The sequence below is a fragment of the Hyaena hyaena genome, unplaced genomic scaffold (genome assembly GCF_003009895.1).
Source record: "Hyaena hyaena isolate Hyena2069 unplaced genomic scaffold, ASM300989v1 scaffold_1444, whole genome shotgun sequence".
Taxonomy (NCBI): Eukaryota; Metazoa; Chordata; class Mammalia; order Carnivora; family Hyaenidae; genus Hyaena; species Hyaena hyaena.
In genome coordinates, this window is record NW_024082073.1 from 303,574 (window position 1) to 323,909 (window position 20,336).

A 20,336-nucleotide genomic window follows, 5' to 3' on the forward strand; every position below is an offset into this window, starting at 1 on the left:
AGTGACTAAGTCCTCACCTCCAGGAGTAATCATTGTTTCAGCAAGGACTTCAAGAGAAATTTGAGCAAAGGAAGCCCTAGATAAAGAGCTTATGGTGTCTCCATGTGCCTCGGCCCAAGACTCTGAACCAGTTCTACACTGAGCATAGCAGAGGAGAGAGCTAGGCTTGGCTGTGCTCAGGGATGAAAAAGATACTTTAAGCAAGACAGTAGGGGAAAGTCAGAAAGTTCTTTGAAGCTTAACAATTTAACGCCTGTAGTATTAACCATGTAGGATTTCTTTTTTTTTTTTTTTAATGTTTTATTTATTTCTAGGAGAGAGAGACAGTGTGAGCAGGGGAGGGTCAGAGAGAGAGGGAGTGACAGACTGAAACAGGCTCCAGGCTCTGAGCTGGCAGTCAGCACAGAGCCCGACGTGGGGCTGAACCCACGAACCGCGAGATCATGACCTACGCGAAAGTCGGACGCTTAACCGACTAAGCCACCCAGGTGCCCCTAACCATGTAGGATTTCTGCAGGACTCTCCACATAAATTCCTGGCACCATGTATCCGAGTTTGGAAACCTTAACGGTGTGACAGTCACTCTGCAGCTTTTTTGATGTTTTCTAGTCTTACAAGTTTTCCAAATTCAAACTCTAAGATCTACAGCAGTTTACACACACACAGTCACTAACTTTGCTTATCCTTCTCCTTGGGCCATTTCTGCCACCATGAAACTGCGCTCACCTGGCACATCAGCCAGAGGAGCACATAGGAGGGATTTCCATAAGGGGCCTCTTGATGACTGTTCATAAAACAAATGAGATGCTTGCTTGGTGTTAATAATATGACAGGACATCAGAAGAAGGGGCATGATAACAAGATCCTAAGGTCCATGAGAAAAGAGAGTAGGAAAGCTTGTTTATTTTAACTAATTCCCTTCCTGTGAATGACAGCTGCACTCCAGCCTGACGCATTCAGACTGCAGATCCTCCGCAAAACTCCTTTTTCTTTCTTTCTTTTTCTTTCCTCCCTTTCTTTATTTCCTCCTATTCCTCCCTCCCCCCTCCTTCCTTCTTCCTTCCTTCCTTCCTTCCTTCCTTCCTTCCTTCCTTCCTTCCTTCCTTGTTTTAAAATTGACTTTTTAAACATTATCAGGGGTACCTGAGTGGCTCAGTCGGTTAAATGTTCAACTTCCACTCGGGTCATGATCTCGTGGCTCATGAGTTCGAGCCCCGCATTGGGCTCTGTGCTGATGGCTCAGAGCCTGGAGCCTGCTTCACTTTCTGTGTCTCCCTCTCTCTCTCTGCCCCTCCCCCATTTGCGCACGGGCATGCACTCTGTCTCCTTCAAAAATAAATAAATATCTAAAAAGTTTTAAATATCACGCTTACGACATCCTCCTTGTACGGTTGGCTCTCCTATATCACTGGCATGCATCCATTGAAACTGCACAGCTCACCTGTTTCATTATTGTTATTACCACACTTTACCTGCACCACCTGACACAGAATTTTAGAGTTGTTAGTTAGGGTTCTCCAGAGAAACAAAACCAGCATGAAGGATATTTATTATCCATGAGGACTGACTCACGGTTATGGGGGCTGAGAAGTTCCAGGATCTGTGTCTGCAAAGTGGAGACCCCGGAAAGCTGGTGGGATAGTTCAGTCCGAGACCAAAGGCTTGAGAACTGGGGTAGGTAATGGTGTAAATTCCAGTCCAACGACAGGAGAGGACCTATATCCCAGCCCAAGCAGACGGCAGGCAGCAAAGAAGAGATGAATCCCCTTTTCTCAGACCCCCAACATATTAAATACTGCCCAATAACACCAGGGAAGAAAACCTAACAGCTTACAGATTCGAATGCTAATCTCATCTAGAAGCAACCGCTTCCCAGACAGACCCAGAAATGTTTACTCTGGACACCTCGTGGCCAGTCAAGTTGATGCATAACATTAACCTTCACAGTTATTTTCCTGCTTCGTTTTTATTCTGCTAAGATTATAGACATTATATGCTGAATAGTACTCGATGCCTTACCCAACATGACACTTCAAACAGCTCCCTCTTCCCAGCTGCTTTGGAAAAAGTGTCATTTTGGTCCGTATTGAATCCAAATTCTGAAGGTCAGCTTCGCTGTGCTACCACTCTGTGACAGCCCCTGACTGTCCACCTGAGTTAACTCTAGATTTGCACGGTCCTGCCCTCTCACACACCGATGAGGACACGCACAGAACAGATTCATGGACCCCAGCAGGTGGATATAGAACAGCAGAAAGCCCAGTCTTGGGGTTGCCCCAGCCTCAAGTGTGGGTCCTCCTTGTGGGAAAGGAGAAATTTTATTCCCTCCTCCTGATGGCTTGTTTGTAGGGGGAAAATGGCAAGGCGGATGTTGTGTGTACAATTACACTGCTCAGGTAAGCCTCCTTCTCCGCAGGACGCGTTGCCTTGTTGTAAGACACGGAGCACCTTGGCAGCAGCACTATCCCCGGCCGGTCCTTTCCCGGGGCGGGGGGTGGGGGTCCTATGCGGAGGCCTCCCATTGGTTGGTGGAGTCTATCCTCCTGATCTGCTTCCCCAAGAATTCAAGTTTCGTTTTCTCTGTGCTCTTCTGGGTTTCCGCTGACATCAGCACCTGATTTGGGGACAGAATCCTGACCACGTCTGCCTCCACTCTTCTCCAGGGAGGCACGACTTCTCCCCTGGCGTCGGAAGGGGTGTGGAGTAGTTTGCGGAGGGCAGAGGTGAGGAGAAGGACTGAATTTTGGGGTGAGTTTAACGTGTGGTCTCGCAGCTACTGTGAAGGGCGGGGCAACGACGCCCAGCTTGCAAGCTTCCTGCCGAGAGGCCTGGTCGGGGTGTGGGTGGAGGGTGTGGGGTACGGGGAGGTCGGGGAAATGCCGGCTGGGGGAGGGGCAGTCCTCAAAGAAGGGAGGTGTAAAGACTGGAAGGGCTCTGTTCTGTGGGAGGGACCTTCATTTCTCCAGGCTGAGTCTACCCTGGCGATTCTCCTTCATGTTCTCTAAGTGTGAGCTGCACCTTGCTGAGGACAAGCCAGAATCCTCCATTTTTCGGAGGTAGAAAGTTCCTTCTCTCCACAGCAAGAGTAAAGGCAGAAGGATCTTTGAATCCTAACATTTTAATGCCTATCACCTAACAGCGGATCACGTAACGGCATGACACTAGCTAAATTCTCATCACCCTGGCCTGTCTGTGCCTAGGAGCTTGGTGGGGTGAGATAACTGGCAAGCCCTGCAGCCTTCATCTATTAACTCTTCTGGAATCACTAACCTTACTCATCCCTCTCCCTAGGTCATATTTGCCTCCGAGAAACAGGTTGCCTGAGAGACCAGGAGCAAGGGGAGCATTTTCCAGACATTGTGTCTTTTCTAACTTTTAATAAAGAAAATGAGTTGGATTGGTGTTAATAATGTAAAAAGATGTCAGAAGAAGTAGTGTGTTGACAAAATCCTGAGACGCCGGAGGGAAGGAAGTTTACAGCAGGGGAGCCTCTGTTTACTCCACCTCCCTCTGATAGAAGGGACAGCTGCTACCCCCTTACTCAGATGTGTGGAGGACACCAGACAGATCTCTTTTCTCACCCCACCAACCTTTCATCTGACCAAGGGTCACTTTATCAAAGTTGACTTTGGAGATTATACTTCTGCTCCATATTCCTTGCGGCCATCTCTGCCACAGGTCAGCGACTGGCGCCTGTCTTCTGAACTCAAACAGCTACACCTCTATCATGCCAGTGATCACGGGGTTTTAGAATTGATTTGTTTACTTTTCTGCTTCCCTTTTCATTTTGCTAGTTTTATAAGGAGCTTATATTAAATACTATTAGATGACTACCTGGCAAATAAAACATAGCACAATTTCCTTTTCCTAGTCTGTTTAGGAAAAGTGACTCTTTCCCATGTAACGTCAGTCATTTGTGGCTTCATCATACTTAGAGAAACAGTTTGGTTGAGTCACAAAATAATTAAATTTTGTGTATACCTTTATTGTTTGGACTTTTACCTAGTTACTGTCTTTTTATGTCATTCTTGCTTGTCCTTAGCTGTCACCTCTGGAACATTTTGAGTTTGTATTCTCATGAGCTCAGGTGTACGGGGAAGACCCACGAGTAGCTTCCTGACGCCTATGGCAGCCAGCTGACCTGGGCGTTCCATCCCGCGGGTACCATTCCTGTTCCCATATCTGTCTCCCAGATTGCCGTGGAGCCCTTGGACCACTGCTTAAGTCGCAGTGGGCTCATCCTTTGGGATGGGAACTCCAGTCCCTTTGCCCATTCCTCCTCCTCTGTCAGTGGTGACAGCAGCTGCTTTGTCATTGGCTCCTTGTAGCCCCATTGAGAAAAAAACCCACAGACCCACAGCAGAATGCATGCCCTGCTGCTCCTCCCTACAGAAAGCTCCTGATGGTTCTCTGCATTGATTGGATCTTGAATGGGATGAGAAATCATTGGAGGCCTCACCCCATGTTCATAACATAGCTTGGATAGATATTATCATGTAATATGGGTAGATTTTCTCATATAATAGGTATGTATTATATAATATCTACTTCTGATAAAATATCTACCTCTGATCTTGCTATTCGTCAGAGCCTCATCTGACCCATGGTCTGTCCATCTGGGGGCTTACTTCATATGGTCTTTGAACCATTTTCAGTATGTGTACCATTAGCTGGATTATATTTGCAGTGCATGTCAGCCTTATTCTCATCAGGCTCCCTTTGTGCATGATGACCTTGGCATGAGTGGACAATTTTCGTAGATTTAAGTTTATCTCTATGCTGCCTTGATAACCTTTCCCTCCCTTGTGTGGAGCAAAGGGAAACCATATTGGTTGTCTCATACTGGAGATCTTTCTTGTACCATTAAACCTTGGCAACCATCAAAACCTTAATCTATACTGAGATCTTCCCTTTCTTTGCTTTTTGCCACATACCCCTATTTGCCTGGAGCTCCACACAAAACCCCTGAATCTAGACTGTGGCCACAGGGCTATATTGAGTTCAGGTCAGAGAGTGAGGATCATTGTGCTACCACTATGTGACACCCACCAGCAGTAGTTGTAGTGTCTGACCACCGGCAGGAGTTTCCACTTTGGGTCACCATTTCCACCCCTGCAGCCTGATAAGACATAATCTGCCAGGTTCATTTAGTTTAGCTGGGGGCTGGAGGACAGGAGACACAGCATGCTGGCATGGCTGCTTCCGGTGAGCCATCTGCAGTGGCCCTTGCAGTGATACAGGAGCTATTTTGGCATCTCAGCTTCTCAAGAAACCAAATGAGGTGGATGTGGGCGAGCCTGCTGTACATAAGCCTAGTGCTACAAAGGCTGATCACCCAGTGAAATCCCACGAGTACAGCTTCCAGGGGCCTAACCAAGACCTATTTGGCCCTAAGAGTCACAATCCCCTTGTGAAAAGTGAGTCTCTGCTTACCAACCGGCCTTTACAATCTGTATAAAGTCTTCCTAGTCTAAATGCACTTTATACATCAAGCGATTTTTTTACTGTCAATATTGTGGCCTTGCAAGGCCACTGACCTGCCACTTTATTGTAACCCAGCAGGTTTCCCAGAAAAACAAACAAGAAAGTACCTACTAGAAGAGTAAGCCAACGTTACTTTTACCAGAAGGAAGACCCCAAGCCTGGTGTTAACCCTTTGCTCCCAATTCCCAATCCTATTCTTTTACCACATCTTATATCTCACTCTTATTGGCTGCCCTCCATTTCCTTCATCACCTTGTTCCTTGAGTTATTATCATCCTGCTCTGAGCAGCTGTGTATGCATCCTAACTGACCTTCTTCGTTCCACACTGGGGCCACCTAACCTCTCACGGCCCGAGCACAGAGCTAATTATGTCCCCAGTCTTCTCTGATGAGAAAACACTGATAATTTCTCCCTGCTCTTGGAAAAGATTCCCTAAATGTTGCATAATCTGGGGAGCGTTATATTTGATGGTCACTGAAGGCTCATGTGATGTCAAAGGCCTAGCAGTTTTCTGCACACCAGCCATGCTGGCATTTTAAAACTCCTACAAGGTGACAGATCTTCTGTGACCGGATCACTTCCTCTACCCAGTACATGTGTCCTCTATCTCATCCCGTCTTTCCCTCATTTTCTTCGGCTTTCAGTTCAGCCCTTCTGTTTTCAAGCTGGAATTCTGGATAAGCCCTTATTTATTTGCCCAACAGCATGTACATCTCTCTAGTAGTGTTTTCCACATCTTCTTGTGCACGCAGTGTGTGTGTGTGTGTGTGTGTGTGTGTCCTATTATTTAATTTATTATTTCTTTCAAGGTGAATACCAAGTACATAGTGGTTTAAACCCTCTTTTTTAGAATTTTTAAAAATGTTTTATTTATTTTTTTGAGAATTTGTTGGAGACAGCGTGAGCAGGAGAGGGTCAGAGAGAGAGGGAGACACAGAACCAGAAGCAGGCTCCAGCTCTGAGCTAGCTGTCAGCACAGAGCCCAATGTGGGGCTTGAACCCATGAACCGCGAGATCATGACTTGAGCTGAAGTTGGACGCTTAACCGACTGAGCCACCCAGGCGCCCCTGTTTTTTAGAATTTTAATTCCAAGATAGTTAACATATAGTGTTATATTAGTTTCAGGTGTACAATATAGTGATTCAATACTTCATACAACACACTGCTCATCATAGCAAGTGCTCTACTTAATCCTTGTTGCCTGTTTAACCCATCCACCCCCACCTCCCCTCTGGGAACCATCAGTTTGTTCTCTATAGTTAAGAGTCTGTTTCTTGATTTCTCTCTCTCTCTTTCCCTTGCTTATTTGGGTTTAAACCCTCTATTTAGACTCATTTTGGTGTTTATGGGTATTAGTCAGGTTGCTAGCAATTAATTCATCATTATTAATAATTGATTGAATAACTTTGCCCAATATTTTGAGACTTCTTTCTCAAGACTGACATTTCATTTATGTTTCTATTTTTTTCAGGTATCTGATTATATGATCCTATGAGTATATACCATCTTATGAGTTTATACCATCTCCCTCCCCACTGTCCACATACATACACACTTTAGGCTCCTGTTAACATCCTTGGGCATATTTCTTGGCCACGCTGAGATCTCACTAGTTAGAAACACTAGACTTCCCTGACCCTCTCAGCAGGTCTGGATCTATTCATTCCCACACTTCCCATTGTTCTCCAGCAAGTTACCTTTGTTTGCCTTTGATTAGCTCAGTGGGGTAGGAGACAGACCTCTGTAGGAGGGCTTTGAATACATTAAATTGATCCCAACTCTCTTTTGGAGATAAATGATCTTTGTAAGTCACTTACTATTTCTGTTCGCACATCTGATGAAGGGTTTGCTTTTACCATGTACACAAAGACATTGTCATATATTATGTCACGATAATAGGAGAAATCAATGCAAACTTATAGCAAGTGATGGCAGTGGTTACAATGTCAGTAAGTTAGAGCAGGATTTTTTTGATAAGAGAGCAGGTGAGTTGAGAGCTTACCAAAGTATAAGAGTGAGTCATTCCAATGTCAGGGGCAGTATCTGTGTTGAGTGAAGTACAGGTATTAAGACCCAAAGGCATATGTGGATGGGTGCTTTTTCCAGTGAGGGTGTGTTTTAGGGATGGCAAAGAAAAAGCAGGAGAGATGGTAGGCCACACAAGGGTCTTGGTAGAAGAGGCTTCAGGTTATCTTTTTGTTTGGTAAAAGGAAAGGGAAAATAACAGTCATTGCAGATAAATATGGGATTGGTCATGTCACATAAACCAGGAGTAACGCATTTGAAATTATTAAGAAAAGTCCTTTTTACCAGGTCCCCAAGCTCCTTTCCTTGTTTCTCCATCTTTTCTTTCTTGTCCTTCACTATTATGATTTTGGCCTGTCCTTGATTTTTGAGAAATTAGTATAATTTTATTCCTACCTTTCTTATTTTTCCCCCCTTTTAACTTTCCCAATTGTGCAGGGATCTGTGAGTGAGAAGAGCCACAGAAGTCAGGACACGGACCAGCTGCTATGGCTTTTGAATTGGTGACGAGTTTGCGGGAGGAGGTGACCTGCCCCATCTGCCTGGACCTCCTGACAGAACCCCTGAGCCTGGACTGTGGCCACAGCTTCTGCCAGGCCTGCATCACCGCAAAGACCAAGGAGTCCATGAAAAGCCATGGAGGGGAGAGCAGTTGCCCCGTGTGCCGAATCAGTTACTGCTCTGGGGAGCTGCGGCCTAACTGGCACGTGGCCAACATAGTGGAGCGGCTCAGAGAGGTCAAGGTGAGCCCCGAAGAGGGGCAAAAGATAAACCTCTGTGAGCGCCATGAAGAGAAACTCTTGCTCTTCTGTAAGAGGGATGGGAAGGTCATTTGCTGGCTTTGCGAGCAGTCCCAGGAGCACCGCGGTCACCACACGGTCCTCGTGGAGGAGGTTGCCCGTGAGTTCCAGGTAAGAGGCCAGGATAGAGGAAGAACAGGGCAGAAAACAGGACTTGATGAGCAGTCTCCACTTCACATTCAGCTTTAGTTCCCTTGTCACCATGGACCTGAGACCTGTGCCCGAACCTGTGATGTCTTATCTTTCTAGTCTCACCTTCCAAGACCTGAAGGACAGTTTTTTTTGTTTGTTTTTGGTTTTTGCCTGAAGAATATGTTTGGCCATTCCATTCAATTACAGCTTCTTGTAAGCCTACAGCACAGATTTGGCCAAAAGTAGATACTTTTATACCTTAAGCTAGACAGGGGGAGATTTTGTGCCCAAGACAGACTCTCATTACTCCATTGAACAGGAGGGTAGATTGAGGCATAATTTCTTTCCTCGCTGCAGGATTGACTTGTTCTTCTCATACAGCATCAGTCTTCTTTTGATGAGGGGATGGTGACATCCATCACCTGAGTCTTAGAGAACACATTTCACCACCTCAAGTTTTCTTCCAAGTCATGGATTCTAATTGCTGTTTTCACTGGTTCTATAAACTCTAGTCTCTGAAAATCAGCCTGATTCCCCCACCCCCACCCCTTTATCCTCTATGCTGATGCCGAGAAGTCTCATAGCTTGACTGTGGTGTGATTCCTGTCTCACAGGAGAAGCTCCAGGCAGCTCTGTGGAAGCTGAAGGAAGACCAGCAGGAAGCTAGGATGTTGGAAGCTGTTATCGGAGAAAAGAGAACTTACTGGAAGGTAGGAGGAGATACTTCCTGAGGGAGTTTGACAAAAATCTAGACAGGACCTTGGGTGTTAGTCACAAAGAGCTGCTTTCCTATTTGTTCCCTGATAGTTATGTGTCCAAAAGTCATTTGATTGATTCTCTTCTTTATCCTTTCCCGGATAAGGGTTGGGGCTGAAAAGTGAACCTGTTTTAAATGAACACAGATGTGGGGCGCCTGGGTGGCTTAGTCGGTTAAGCGTCTGACTTTCGCTTAGGTCATGATCTCACGGTTCGTGGTTTCAAGCCCCGCATCAGGCTCTGTGCTGACTGCCAGCTCAGAGCCTGGAGCCTATTTCAGAGTCTGTATCTCCCTCTCTCTCTGACCTTCCCCTGCTCACGCTGTCTCTCTCTCTCTCCTAGAAATAAATAAAAAATATTTTTAAAAAATTAAATGAACGCAGATGTTTAGAAGGAGGTATTCACATAGAAGATGGCTAGTAAATTCTGTGTTACATTTCTGTGGAGACTTTTGAGTCTTTGACCTTTCTAGGGGAAGACATTTAGCAGTCACCCGTGGTTCTGTGTGCATTGTTCAACTTTCAGCCAAGAGCAAGGGGTGGGGGTCAAGAATAATGTGAGGAGACTTGGTTGTCCTGGACAGCTGTGTGTAAGCTGAACCACACCCAGAGATCCCATTTGGGCTCAGGGTTGGCCTCAACAATGCGAACTTGGGAAGCCATATTCTCACATGGTGGAGAAAATATGATGGGAAAAGTCAGCTTTCCCAAGAATTGCTTCTTGCCTTCTAGTTCATTTCCCTGTGAGAACTTTCCAAAGAAAGTAGTTCTGTTTCTGGCACCTAGTCCCTGCCTGATAGCCCAAGTATCTGTCTCTCTTTCTCACTCCTGAAGAAACAATTGCAAACTGAGAGACAAAGTATCCAGGCACAGTTTAAAAAACTGAAGGACATCCTGGAGTGTGAGGAGCTGAGGGAGCTGCAGAATTTGGAAAGCGAGGAGAAGGCTGTTCTTGGTAGCCTGGCTGCCGCCGAGGATGAACTGACCCAGCAGAGCCAGCTGGTGATGGGCCTCATCTCAGATCTGGAACGTCGGCTGCAGGGGTCAACAATGGACATGCTGCAGGTAAGACTCGGGAGGAAACACCAGCATCTGAGACTTGAGAAAAATGAAAGCCAAGTTTCCTTCCTTCCTTCCCATATTGCTTTGCTCTTCCTGGGGGTGACTCTAAGGTTCCTTTGACCCTACAGAGTACCCCTTTCCTGCAGCTCTGTCAGAGCTTATAGGAATAAATAACAAGGGACAACTGCATATTTATGTATCAAGTGCAGTGCAGACATCTGACTGTGGAGAGAATTTGGATTGTATCCACAGATGGTCTATGGGTCACTGTTACCTGTGATCTAGTGCTAAGGACTTAACTGGAACCTCTTCCTGATTCAGCTTGGGCACAGACCAATGAACTTCACATCCTATGGCTTTTTTTCCCTCAGAATGAACAAAGATTTTTTTCTTCCTCCTTTTCTATTTTCTCAAAAGCCAACAAACAAAAAATAAATTGTGGAGGAGTAGTATTACTTATTCTTAAAATAGTCAATAGAATTCAGCAGTGAAGCCATATCGTTTTGGGCTTTTCTTTTTTGAAAGGTTTAAAAATATGTCTTAGGTTTATTTACATTTTTTGCAGTGTTAAAGTCAGTTTTTGTTATATATGTTTTTATAGAGATCAGTCCACTCTCAGTTGCCTCATATATAGACATTAAGGTAGTCATAATAATCTCTTATAATCCCTCTAGCTTCTACGACACACACAGTAATGTCCCCTCTTTTATTCCTGATTTTGGTGGTGTGCTTTTTTTCTTTTCTTTTCTTGGTCAGCTTAGTTGTCTTTGGTCATTTTTATTGATTTTCTTTCAAGAATCAACTAGTATTCCAGTGATTTTATTTTTTTTAAACTGTCTGTGTCATTTGTTTCTGCTTTTATCTTCATTGTTTCCTTTGTGTGTGTGTATGTGAATGCAGCCATGAATGTGAGTATGTGTGTGTTGGTGGTTTAGTTTGCCATTCTTTTTCTAGTTTCTTAAAGTAGAAACTTTGATTACTTATTTGAGACCACCTTTTCTGATATAGCATTTAATGATATCAATGCATTGCTTTAGGGGCACCTGGGTGGCTCAGTCAGTTAAGCATTTAAAATCTGCCATGATCTCTCTGGTGACTTCAAGGCCTGCATCGGGCTGTCTGCTATCAGCACAGAGCCCGCTTCTGATCCTCTGTCTGTCTGCCCCTCTCCTGCTTGTGCCCTGTCTTTCAAAAATAAATAAACATTTTAAAAAATGCATTATTTTAGGTATATTCCCTATATTTTGGTTGTTTAGTTATTTTCATTCAGTTCAACTTATTTTCAAATTTCTTTTGTGATTTTTTTTTATTAACTTGGGATATTTGAAAGTGTGCTGTTTATTTTCTTATTTTTTTAAGTTTGTATTTAAATTCCAGTTAGTTAACATACCGTGTTACATTAGTTTGAGGTGTACAACATAGTGATTCAAAGTTTCCATACATCAGCAGGGGCTTATCACAAGTGCACTCCTTAATCCTCGTCACCTATTCAACCCATCCCCTGGCCCCTCAATGTTGTTCTCTATAGTTAAAAGTCTGTTTCTTGGTTTGCCTCTCTCTTTTTCCCCTTTTTCTCTTTTTCTTTTTTTGTTTTCCAAATTCCACAGATGAGTGAAATTGTATGATATTTGTCTTTCTCTGACTGACTTCTTTCATTTAGCATAATACTCTCTAGCTCCATCCATGTTGCTCCAAATGACAAAATTTCATTCTTTTTTAAGGCTGAGTCAAAATCCACAGTAAAAATAGCACATCTTTATCCATTCATCAGTTGATGAACACTTGAGCTGTTACAAAAATTTGCTTATTGTAGATAATGCTGCTATAAAAACATTAGGGTGCATGTTTCCATTTGAATTAATATTTTTGTATTCTTTGGGTAAATGCCTAGAAAGTTTGCTATTTAATTTAATGGTACTTGATTTTTCATTTTTTCTAATGGTGTGGATTTCAAATTTAATTTGTTTGCAATCAGAAACATATTTTATTATTTCAGTATTTAAATGTATTGATACTTGTTTTATGGACTAAAATAGTGTATGTCCAGAAAATTTTTCTAAATGAATTTGAGAAGAATGTGTATTCTGCATTTATTAGATATAATTGTCTATAGATGTCAGTTAGCTCAAGTTGGTTGATAGTATCAGCCATGTCTTCTTTTTTTTTTAAATTTTTTTTAATGTTTTTATTTCTAGGAGAGAGAGAGAGAGAGACAGCGTGAGCAGGGGAGGGTCAGAGAGAGAGGGAGTCACTGACTGAAACAGGCTCCAGGCTCTGAGCTGGCAGTCAGCACAGAGCCTGATTCAGGGCCCGAGCCCACGAACCGCGAGATCATGACCTAAGCGAAAGTCGAACGCTTAACCGACTAAGCCACCCAGGCGCCCCATCAACCATGTCTTCTGTATCTACAGATTTTCATACAAGCTCTTCTATCAGTTATTGAGAATGAGCTATTGAAATCTAGAAGTACTAAGTTGTCTGTTTTGTTTAATCTTTTCATATTTGCTTTGTGTATTTTGAAGCTCTGCTGCTGGGTATATAAACATTTATCATTGTTATGTACTTTCTTGATATATGGAAACTTTTATCATTCTGAAACTTGTCTCTCATTCTCTCATAGTAATTATTGTCTGAAGTTTATTTTGTCTAATATTAATTTAGATACTTGAGCTATCTTATAATTACTACTTGCATGGTATATATTTTTCTGTCTTTTTGCTGTTTTTGTGTCTTTGGATCCAAAATACGTCTCTTGTAGATAGCAATGGTTGAATCTTGTTTTTATCCTGGACAATAATCATTGCCTTTTTTTAAATGTTTATTTATCCTTGAGAGAGAGAGAGCACAAGCGGAGCAGGAACAGAGAAAGAAGGGGACAGAAGTTCCAAAGCAGGCTCCACGTGCTGACAGCAGAGAGTTGGGTGCAGGGCTTGAACCCATGAACTGAGAGATCATGACCTGAGCCAAAGTCAGGCGCTCAACCGACTGAGCCACCCAGGTGCCCCAATCATTGCCTTTTTAAAAAAGTTTTTTTTTTAATGTTTGTTTTTGAGAGAGAGAGACAGAGACAGAGTGTGAGTAGGAAAGAAGAAGACACAGAATCTGAAGCAGGCTCCAGTCTCTGAGCTATCAGTATAGAGCTTGATGCCAGGCTTGAACTCATGAACTGGGAGATCATGACCTGAGCTGAAGCTGGATGCTCAACCGACTGAGGCACCAGACGCCCTCGTTGCCTTTTTTTTTAATGTTTATTTTTTGATAGAGAGAGAGTGGGGTGGGGCTGGAGGGTTGGCAGGGAAGGGGATTGGTGGACAGAGGATCCAACATGGGCTCTAACCCAAGAGTAGAGAACCTGATATGGGGCTCGAACTCAGGAACCACAAGATCATGACCTAAGCCAGAGTTGGTTGCTTCACCAACTGAGTCACCAAGCATCCCTGTAATCATTGCCTTTCAATTGGGATGTTAAAGCGGTAACATTTAATACAATTATTGATGTGGTTGTATTTAAATTTATCATATTGCTCTTCTCTTTCCATATGTTGCCTGTAGTTTTCACTGTTCTGTTTTTCCTTGACCTGTTTTGTTTGAGTTAAACAAATATTTCTAGTGTAAAATTTTAAGTTTTCCTATTTATGTGGGGATTTTGTTTGGTTTTAGTTTTAGTTTTTTCCCCCTAGTGGTTATTCAAGTGATTACAGCATGCGTCTTACCCTATCACGGTCTACTTCAGATTAACACTAAATTACTTCCAATAATATATGGGAACTTTCCTCCAACATTGCTTCATTTCCTTTCTAGCTACAATACAGTGATACTTTTAATATCGGCACCTGATCCAGTGCGGGGCAGTGCCATGCAGACATAAGAAGTATTTTTGTTTTGGGGCGCCTGGGTGGCTTAGTCGGTTGAGCGTCCGACTTTCGCTTAGGTCATGATCTCGCGGTTCGTGGGTTCGAGCCCCGCGTCAGGCTCTGTGCTGACTGCCAGCTCAGAGCCTGGAGCCTGTTTCGGAGTCTGTGTCTCCCTCTCTCTCTGACCCTCCCCTGCTCACGCTGTCTCTCTCTCTCTCTCCTAGAAATAAATTAAAAAAAAAAAAAAAAGAATTAAAAAAAAAAAGAAGTATTTTTGTTTTAACTGAGAAGAGAAGTTCTTTTTTCTTCTGGAGTTTCATGTTTCCTTTATGAACTGAGAATAAAGTCAATAAAGGGGGAATAAATAGAATTTGGAGAAGGACATAGGATCCTGATGACAGGGTCTGAGCTTCAAAATTAAGCTTTGATTAAAGTTATAAAGGCCCCCCAGATCCTTTTCTCTACTTACTATAGTTTTGGTTTTTTCATATACAACACAAAAGCCCTAATACCTTTTTTTTTTATGGCCCTTGTAGACCTACCTGTTGGCCTAGTTTTTGGTGACATGAGGGAAGTGAAGTCTGGAATAAAGGAAATCAGATATATTGGTAGATATTTGTTCAAACAAATAAAACAATATCTGTGATGATAAAATCAGACGGCCAAAAATTGTTAAGAAAGTGGACTGAACTGAACTCATATTATGTTGTATGTCAACCAACTGAAATTTTATTTTATTTTTAATTTTTTATGTTTATTTTTGAGAGAGAGAGATAGAGACAGAGCTCAAGCAGGGGAGGGACAAAGAGAGAGAGTGGGAGACATTGAATTTAGAGCAGGGTCCAGGCTCTGAGCTGTCAGCACAGATCCCGATGTGGGGCTAGAGTTCATGAACTGTGAGATGATGACCTGAGTTGAAGTCAGATGCTTAACCAAATGAGCCACCCAGGAGTCCCAGCCAACTGAAATTTTAAATAAAAACTTGGGGTACCTCAGTGGCTTAGCTGGTTAAGCATCCAACTCTTGATTTTGGATCAGGTCATGATCTCACAGTCTGTGAGATCGAGCCCTGTGTCGGGCTCTGCTCTGACAGCATGGAGCCTCCTTGGGATTCTCTCTCTCTCCCTCTCTCTGCCCTTCCCCTGCTCGCTCTCTCTCAAAAACATTTAAAAATTAAAAATAAATTAAAAATTAAAAGATTAAAATAATAAAAAAGAATGTGGACTGCATTTCTTTGTGGAGACTGCATTTCAAGTAAATATTGTAATATTTAGGACAGTGACTGAATGGATATTGGTAACCTTATGAACAATGGAGTATAAGAGAGGAGACATTTTCGTTGGTGAATGGTAAGGTATGTATTGCACATCCTAACCTGCTAGTTTCTGTGGCCTGTTTATTACTGAAATCATTAACCTGCGTTTAAGAGACAAAACTGAGTAAAAGCAAAGAGTAGGAAATCAAGTGGACATATGTGTGTGTTGAACTTAAGGGAGTAGACAAGGTCACTTACAGATAGTGTGAAATGAGAAGAGAGAGACTTGAAAAATGCCTACCTTTATATATTGCTTGTATCCTCAGCAAAGGCATGTAAACCTCTTGCGGAATATGATTATTTACTCATCTTTCATTCTCCAAAGCCTGCCCTGATGTTTGGCAAATAATAGCAAATCACTTTAGGTTTCTATTGAATAAATGAAAGAGCCATGCATTATTCATATCATCTCATGCACTTTGGGAAAAAATTATGGAACTGTTGTTTTCCTCATAAAGATGTCTCATCTCCAGATACTAGAGGCATCATGCTTTCCTTCTGCAAGGCTCAAAGCTGTTTCTACCTTTTAGGAAATCTAACAGCCTCACATGTCTGGGCCTTATTTTTACTTATTTGCTCTCACATTGGGACCATCTTTATTCCCACCGTAGGGGTTGGTGGGGATGTGATAACACTTTGTAAGTGGGGAGGGCCTATTACCCCTTGACTCATGTTTTCCCTTTTCTCCCTAGGATGTGAATCACCTTGTGGAAAGGTATGTGTGGGGGATCAGAAATGGTGAAAGAGGCTTAACGGCATTAGAGTTCTGTGATGATCAATTAGAATAAAACATTTGTCACAGCAGGACAATTTGGATGTGTAGTTTTATGTGAAATTTCTGTCCACAAATTGTAATTTAAGTGTTCTGTAACTGTTGAGAATGCATCAGGCTCTGTGGTAGAGAATTTGGGTGGTGGGAAGTCACACAGTTTGGGTCAGTAGCAGGATTGAGGCTAAGGCATGGCAGGCCCTTGTGACTTGATAGCTTTTATTCACCTTTAATGCTCATATCTAACTCAGGTTCTCATATTTCTTAGGCGCTTGGCTTATCCTGGAAAAGTCATAGCTTCTTTATCTGTCAAGCACCCAGAGTTGGAGACATCTCCCTTATATTTAAATGTCTGTCCTGGGACTAGAAGAGACCTTCTATGTGGCTCGGTTTAGATTTCCAAAAACAGACTTAAATCTCAAGGAATATTTTGGCCTCATACACACAAGTGGTCCATCTTGATCACATGTGTTAGAAGCTGGAATGGAAAGGTGGCATCCTTGTGTCTAAATTTTGCACACCTACCTGATAGCATCGAGCTTTTTCCTAACGCATGAAATTCAGGCCATCATGAGTTTGGTGCTCATGTCTTCTGTTTCAAGCATTTGTAAACTTTCCCAGAAACTTGAAAGCTCAGATGTTATTCTGAGAGCTTTCTTACTGTGAAGCAGAGTTTAAAGACCTTAGTCTTCCCCAGACAATATTCCCACACTTGTCTATTTCAAATCCCAGGAGCCAAGTTCTGCAACCACACTTTCTGATCATCTGCCTTGGGACTCACATCCATGCAGTGACTTTTCTATACATTAAGTGTTTTTAAAGATACCACAACTTTGCTTTGTTTTATCCATTATTTCATATAATTTCATATGATTTCTAGGATTTAGAGAGGGAGAGGTTCATGATTTAATTTTGGAAACTATGCCTCTGAGAGGTCAAGACCTTCCTAAGGTCCTAAGGGGCAACTGAGAGGGCAACACTTTTCCCTGGCTCCAAAGTCAGGAGTCTCCTGTTCTTTCTTAGAGTCTCCAGGCTTCAGGCTCTTCAACAGGGTGAAGATAGAAAATCGTCATTCTAGAGGGATGAAAAGTCAGAAGTGTGGGGTTCAATTTTTGTCATCCCTAGGAGTGAGGCCTTGAGTCTGAAAAAACCGAAAACTTTTCTCAAGGAACAAAGGAACGTGTCTTCCCGAGGTCCTGATCTGAAAAAGATAATGCAAGCATTTGAAAAAGGTGAGGAGTGTTAGAGCAGGTGGGTGGCTGCGGGAGACTTGTGATGGCAGGGGCTAAGTGGGGGAAAGGGCACAATTTCTGGGTATGGAGAAGCAGACAAAGAAGACTGGATGTCATGTGCTGATATGGTCCTATTGCATGGGGAGTGGCCAGGTGTCTGCTTCATATTCTCCTTCACAGTCCACTACCTCACCATCGTTCCCAGTCGTGCCCCTGATCTTCAGGGGAAAGAGATTCCAGGGATGACTCCCTTGCTTATGTTGATTATGGTTTTTTTGTTTTTGTTTTTATTATCTGAGAGCTGACACATGTGTAGCGCTAGCAAGGTAAGCAGAAATCAGTGTCATCAAACCACTTGTTCTAATCACCTTTCAGAATTTTTCATTCTTAGTCAGTCTCATGTACCAAGACCCATATTTCCCCTCTAACACATACATACATGTTAGGCTTCTTCAGTGTTATGGTTCTCCTCGAAGACAGATTTCTTCATAGTTCCCACTCCAGTTATTCCCGAGATCAGATCCCTCTCACTGCATCACAAGTAAATCTATGTTATCTTCCTCACCCAACCCTGTAATTTTTCTGCAGCTCATGTGATTTCATACTGACCCCCGGATACAACATATTTTGGCAGTTCTACAGAATGAAGACAAGTGAGATATGTATGCTGTTGGAAGTCAAATAATGCAAGTAACAGCGATTATGGGGTTCTAGGCTCCCTGGTTATCAGATCGGGGAAACATCACTGGGAGTTTGATCTTGGGGGTATATGATGGAACATGCCCAGAATCCAATATGAAATTTCATGTTAGACATACTTAAAACTATCATCATGTTTACTCTAGGTATCAACCTAATATGGCTACTGCATTAGAGGGTTATGGTGCTGGGAGCTGCACCAGCCTCTCTGGATGGCAGTCACAGCAAGGAAACTGGTATCTCCTTCTGCTACCACTGGCTCATGTTGTAAATGAGGCTGCTGGTATTGACCAGGCCTCACAATATTCCAGATCAGACCTATATTCCCCACACAGATTGATCATAAGAAAAGGCATGTCCTTGCCTTTCCAAAGATGATTGTCAAAAGGCTCTTCCTAGGGGTCTTGCAGATCCAAGACTTACATAATAAAGGGGGCTTGAGTCTGGCCCTGAGGCAAAGAGCCTAATTTAAAGTTAAGGGCAAATATCTACCCCCACCCATTTGTTTCTGCCTGAAGCATTTTCTGGCTTTGTATATGCTAACTACTCCCTGTGAAGGAACCTATTGAGAAACTTCTTTTTGTGATTATGAGAGCAAAGGTATCTCCTGAAAGACCTGTTTTTGACCCCTGCTCACAGAGAAGTAACTTCACCCTCTTATGCTAAAAACATTGTCTGGTATGCTAAAGATGCCTTGCTTCCCCATAAGATAAGCATCTAAATCCCTTACCTCAACTGCTATTGATAAAAGTTATGCATGACTCTTCTACAAATCTATGTTCTGGGAAACTCTTACATATCAAAGAAGTTTGTTGTCAGAAATCATTCTCTAAGGCAAATGCCACTTCTGTGCCGTCTCCAAAACACTTAGTTGAGCCCCAGTCAGAGCAGAGATGCCTGCCTGGTGATCAGAAAGAATCTCGGGGCTCTCTCATTCTCTCTCACCAACACCGTCCATCCTTCACGGACCCCTGGACCTGCCGGATCCGGCCTTCAGCATTGCGAATCAACTTGAATATAATGCTTTTGAGAAGTCCTCCTTCTCTGACCCCTTCGTCTTAATCCGAGCCTTGTCTGTTCCTCCCCATTGTGTTGGAGTTTTCCTAGATTACAAGGCTGGTACCATCTCAACTCATAGGTTTCTCATCTATAAATTCTCTTCATGTTCCTTTTCTCAGAAAGCTTTTCTGTATTTCAACCCTAGTAAATGTACTGACCCCGTGACTCTGCTCGCCAACTCTTGAACCTTATTCCACCCCTACTTGTTTCTTTGTAGTTCCGCTTGCCTTGGGTACACCTAATACATTGAGCTTATCTCGCCATGTTTCCCTCGCTGCCTCCCTTTTCTCCACTTGAACACCCTTCATTCATCAGTAGGATGTACAATTTGCCTTGAGTAGTATTTTTCCCAGTATCATGTTGGCATTAGGAAAGAATCTCTAGTCATAATTTTCCATACTCCCAAGGGGAAAAAAATGGCTGACACCTCATAAAGAAAGATCATTATTGAGGTAACAACTCGAGGCGCTTGGGTGGTGCAGTCGGTTAAGCGTCCAAATTCGGCTCAGGTCATGATCTCACAGTTAGTGGGTTCGAGCCCCACATCAGGCTCTGTGCTGACAGTAGCACAGAGCCTGGAGCCTGTCTTCGGATTCTGTGTCTCCCTCTTTCTCTGACCCTCCCCTGCTCACACCGTCTCTCTCTCTTTCAAAACTAAATTTAAAAAACACATTTAAAAAATTAAAAAACAAAGAAGTAACAACTCTGCCAAATTTTAACAATCCCATTTCTGTCACTGACTGAAAAAATGAAGGAAAGCTTTTCAACAACTTTTATGTATTATCAAAGACCTAAGTGTAGGAATTATTCACTAACAACTGAATCTTTAGTGGTATGTCAGTTTTCTCATGATGCCCCTTACATCATTTTTAGGAGAAAATTAGAAAATATCATAAATAATAAGGGTGAAAGTTTATGTTTAGTGTGTCTGGGTTCCTGTCCTCTCTCTCTGTAAGGACATAAGTCTAAACATCTAAACCAAACTGACTCCCTGACAGGCTTTAAGTTTCCCTTCTAAACTAGAAGGCCTGAGTTCCAGCTTCCCCGAAACTATCAGGTAGTTACACATTGCCCAAGGCAGGAGTAACCACCCTTGCAACACCCAATCAGGAAAGGCCAGCGACAACCCTCCACATTATTAAGGGAGA

General features: G+C 42.9%; 1 protein-coding gene across 2 annotated transcripts; it reads left to right on the forward strand.

Moving 5' to 3' along the window:
- The first annotated feature begins 2,600 nt into the window (after positions 1–2,600).
- LOC120225598 (tripartite motif-containing protein 5-like) lies at positions 2,601–18,374 on the forward strand. 2 transcript variants are annotated; one of them, XR_005526836.1, is made up of 7 exons: positions 2,601–2,723; positions 7,950–8,422; positions 9,058–9,153; positions 10,033–10,263; positions 15,389–15,468; positions 16,122–16,144; positions 17,324–17,378. XR_005526836.1 is itself a non-coding variant. In XM_039223788.1 (7 exons), exons 2-7 carry the CDS (start codon positions 8,000–8,002, stop codon positions 18,036–18,038), a joined length of 900 nt encoding a protein of 299 aa, XP_039079719.1. In that variant the 5' UTR covers positions 2,601–2,723; positions 7,950–7,999; the 3' UTR covers positions 18,039–18,374. The 2 variants fall into 2 exon arrangements, 1 of the variants encoding a protein (XP_039079719.1); XM_039223788.1 differs by lacking the exon at positions 15,389–15,468 and adding an exon at positions 18,019–18,374 and having other exon boundaries at positions 17,324–17,430.
- Positions 18,375–20,336: the final 1,962 nt, after the last annotated feature.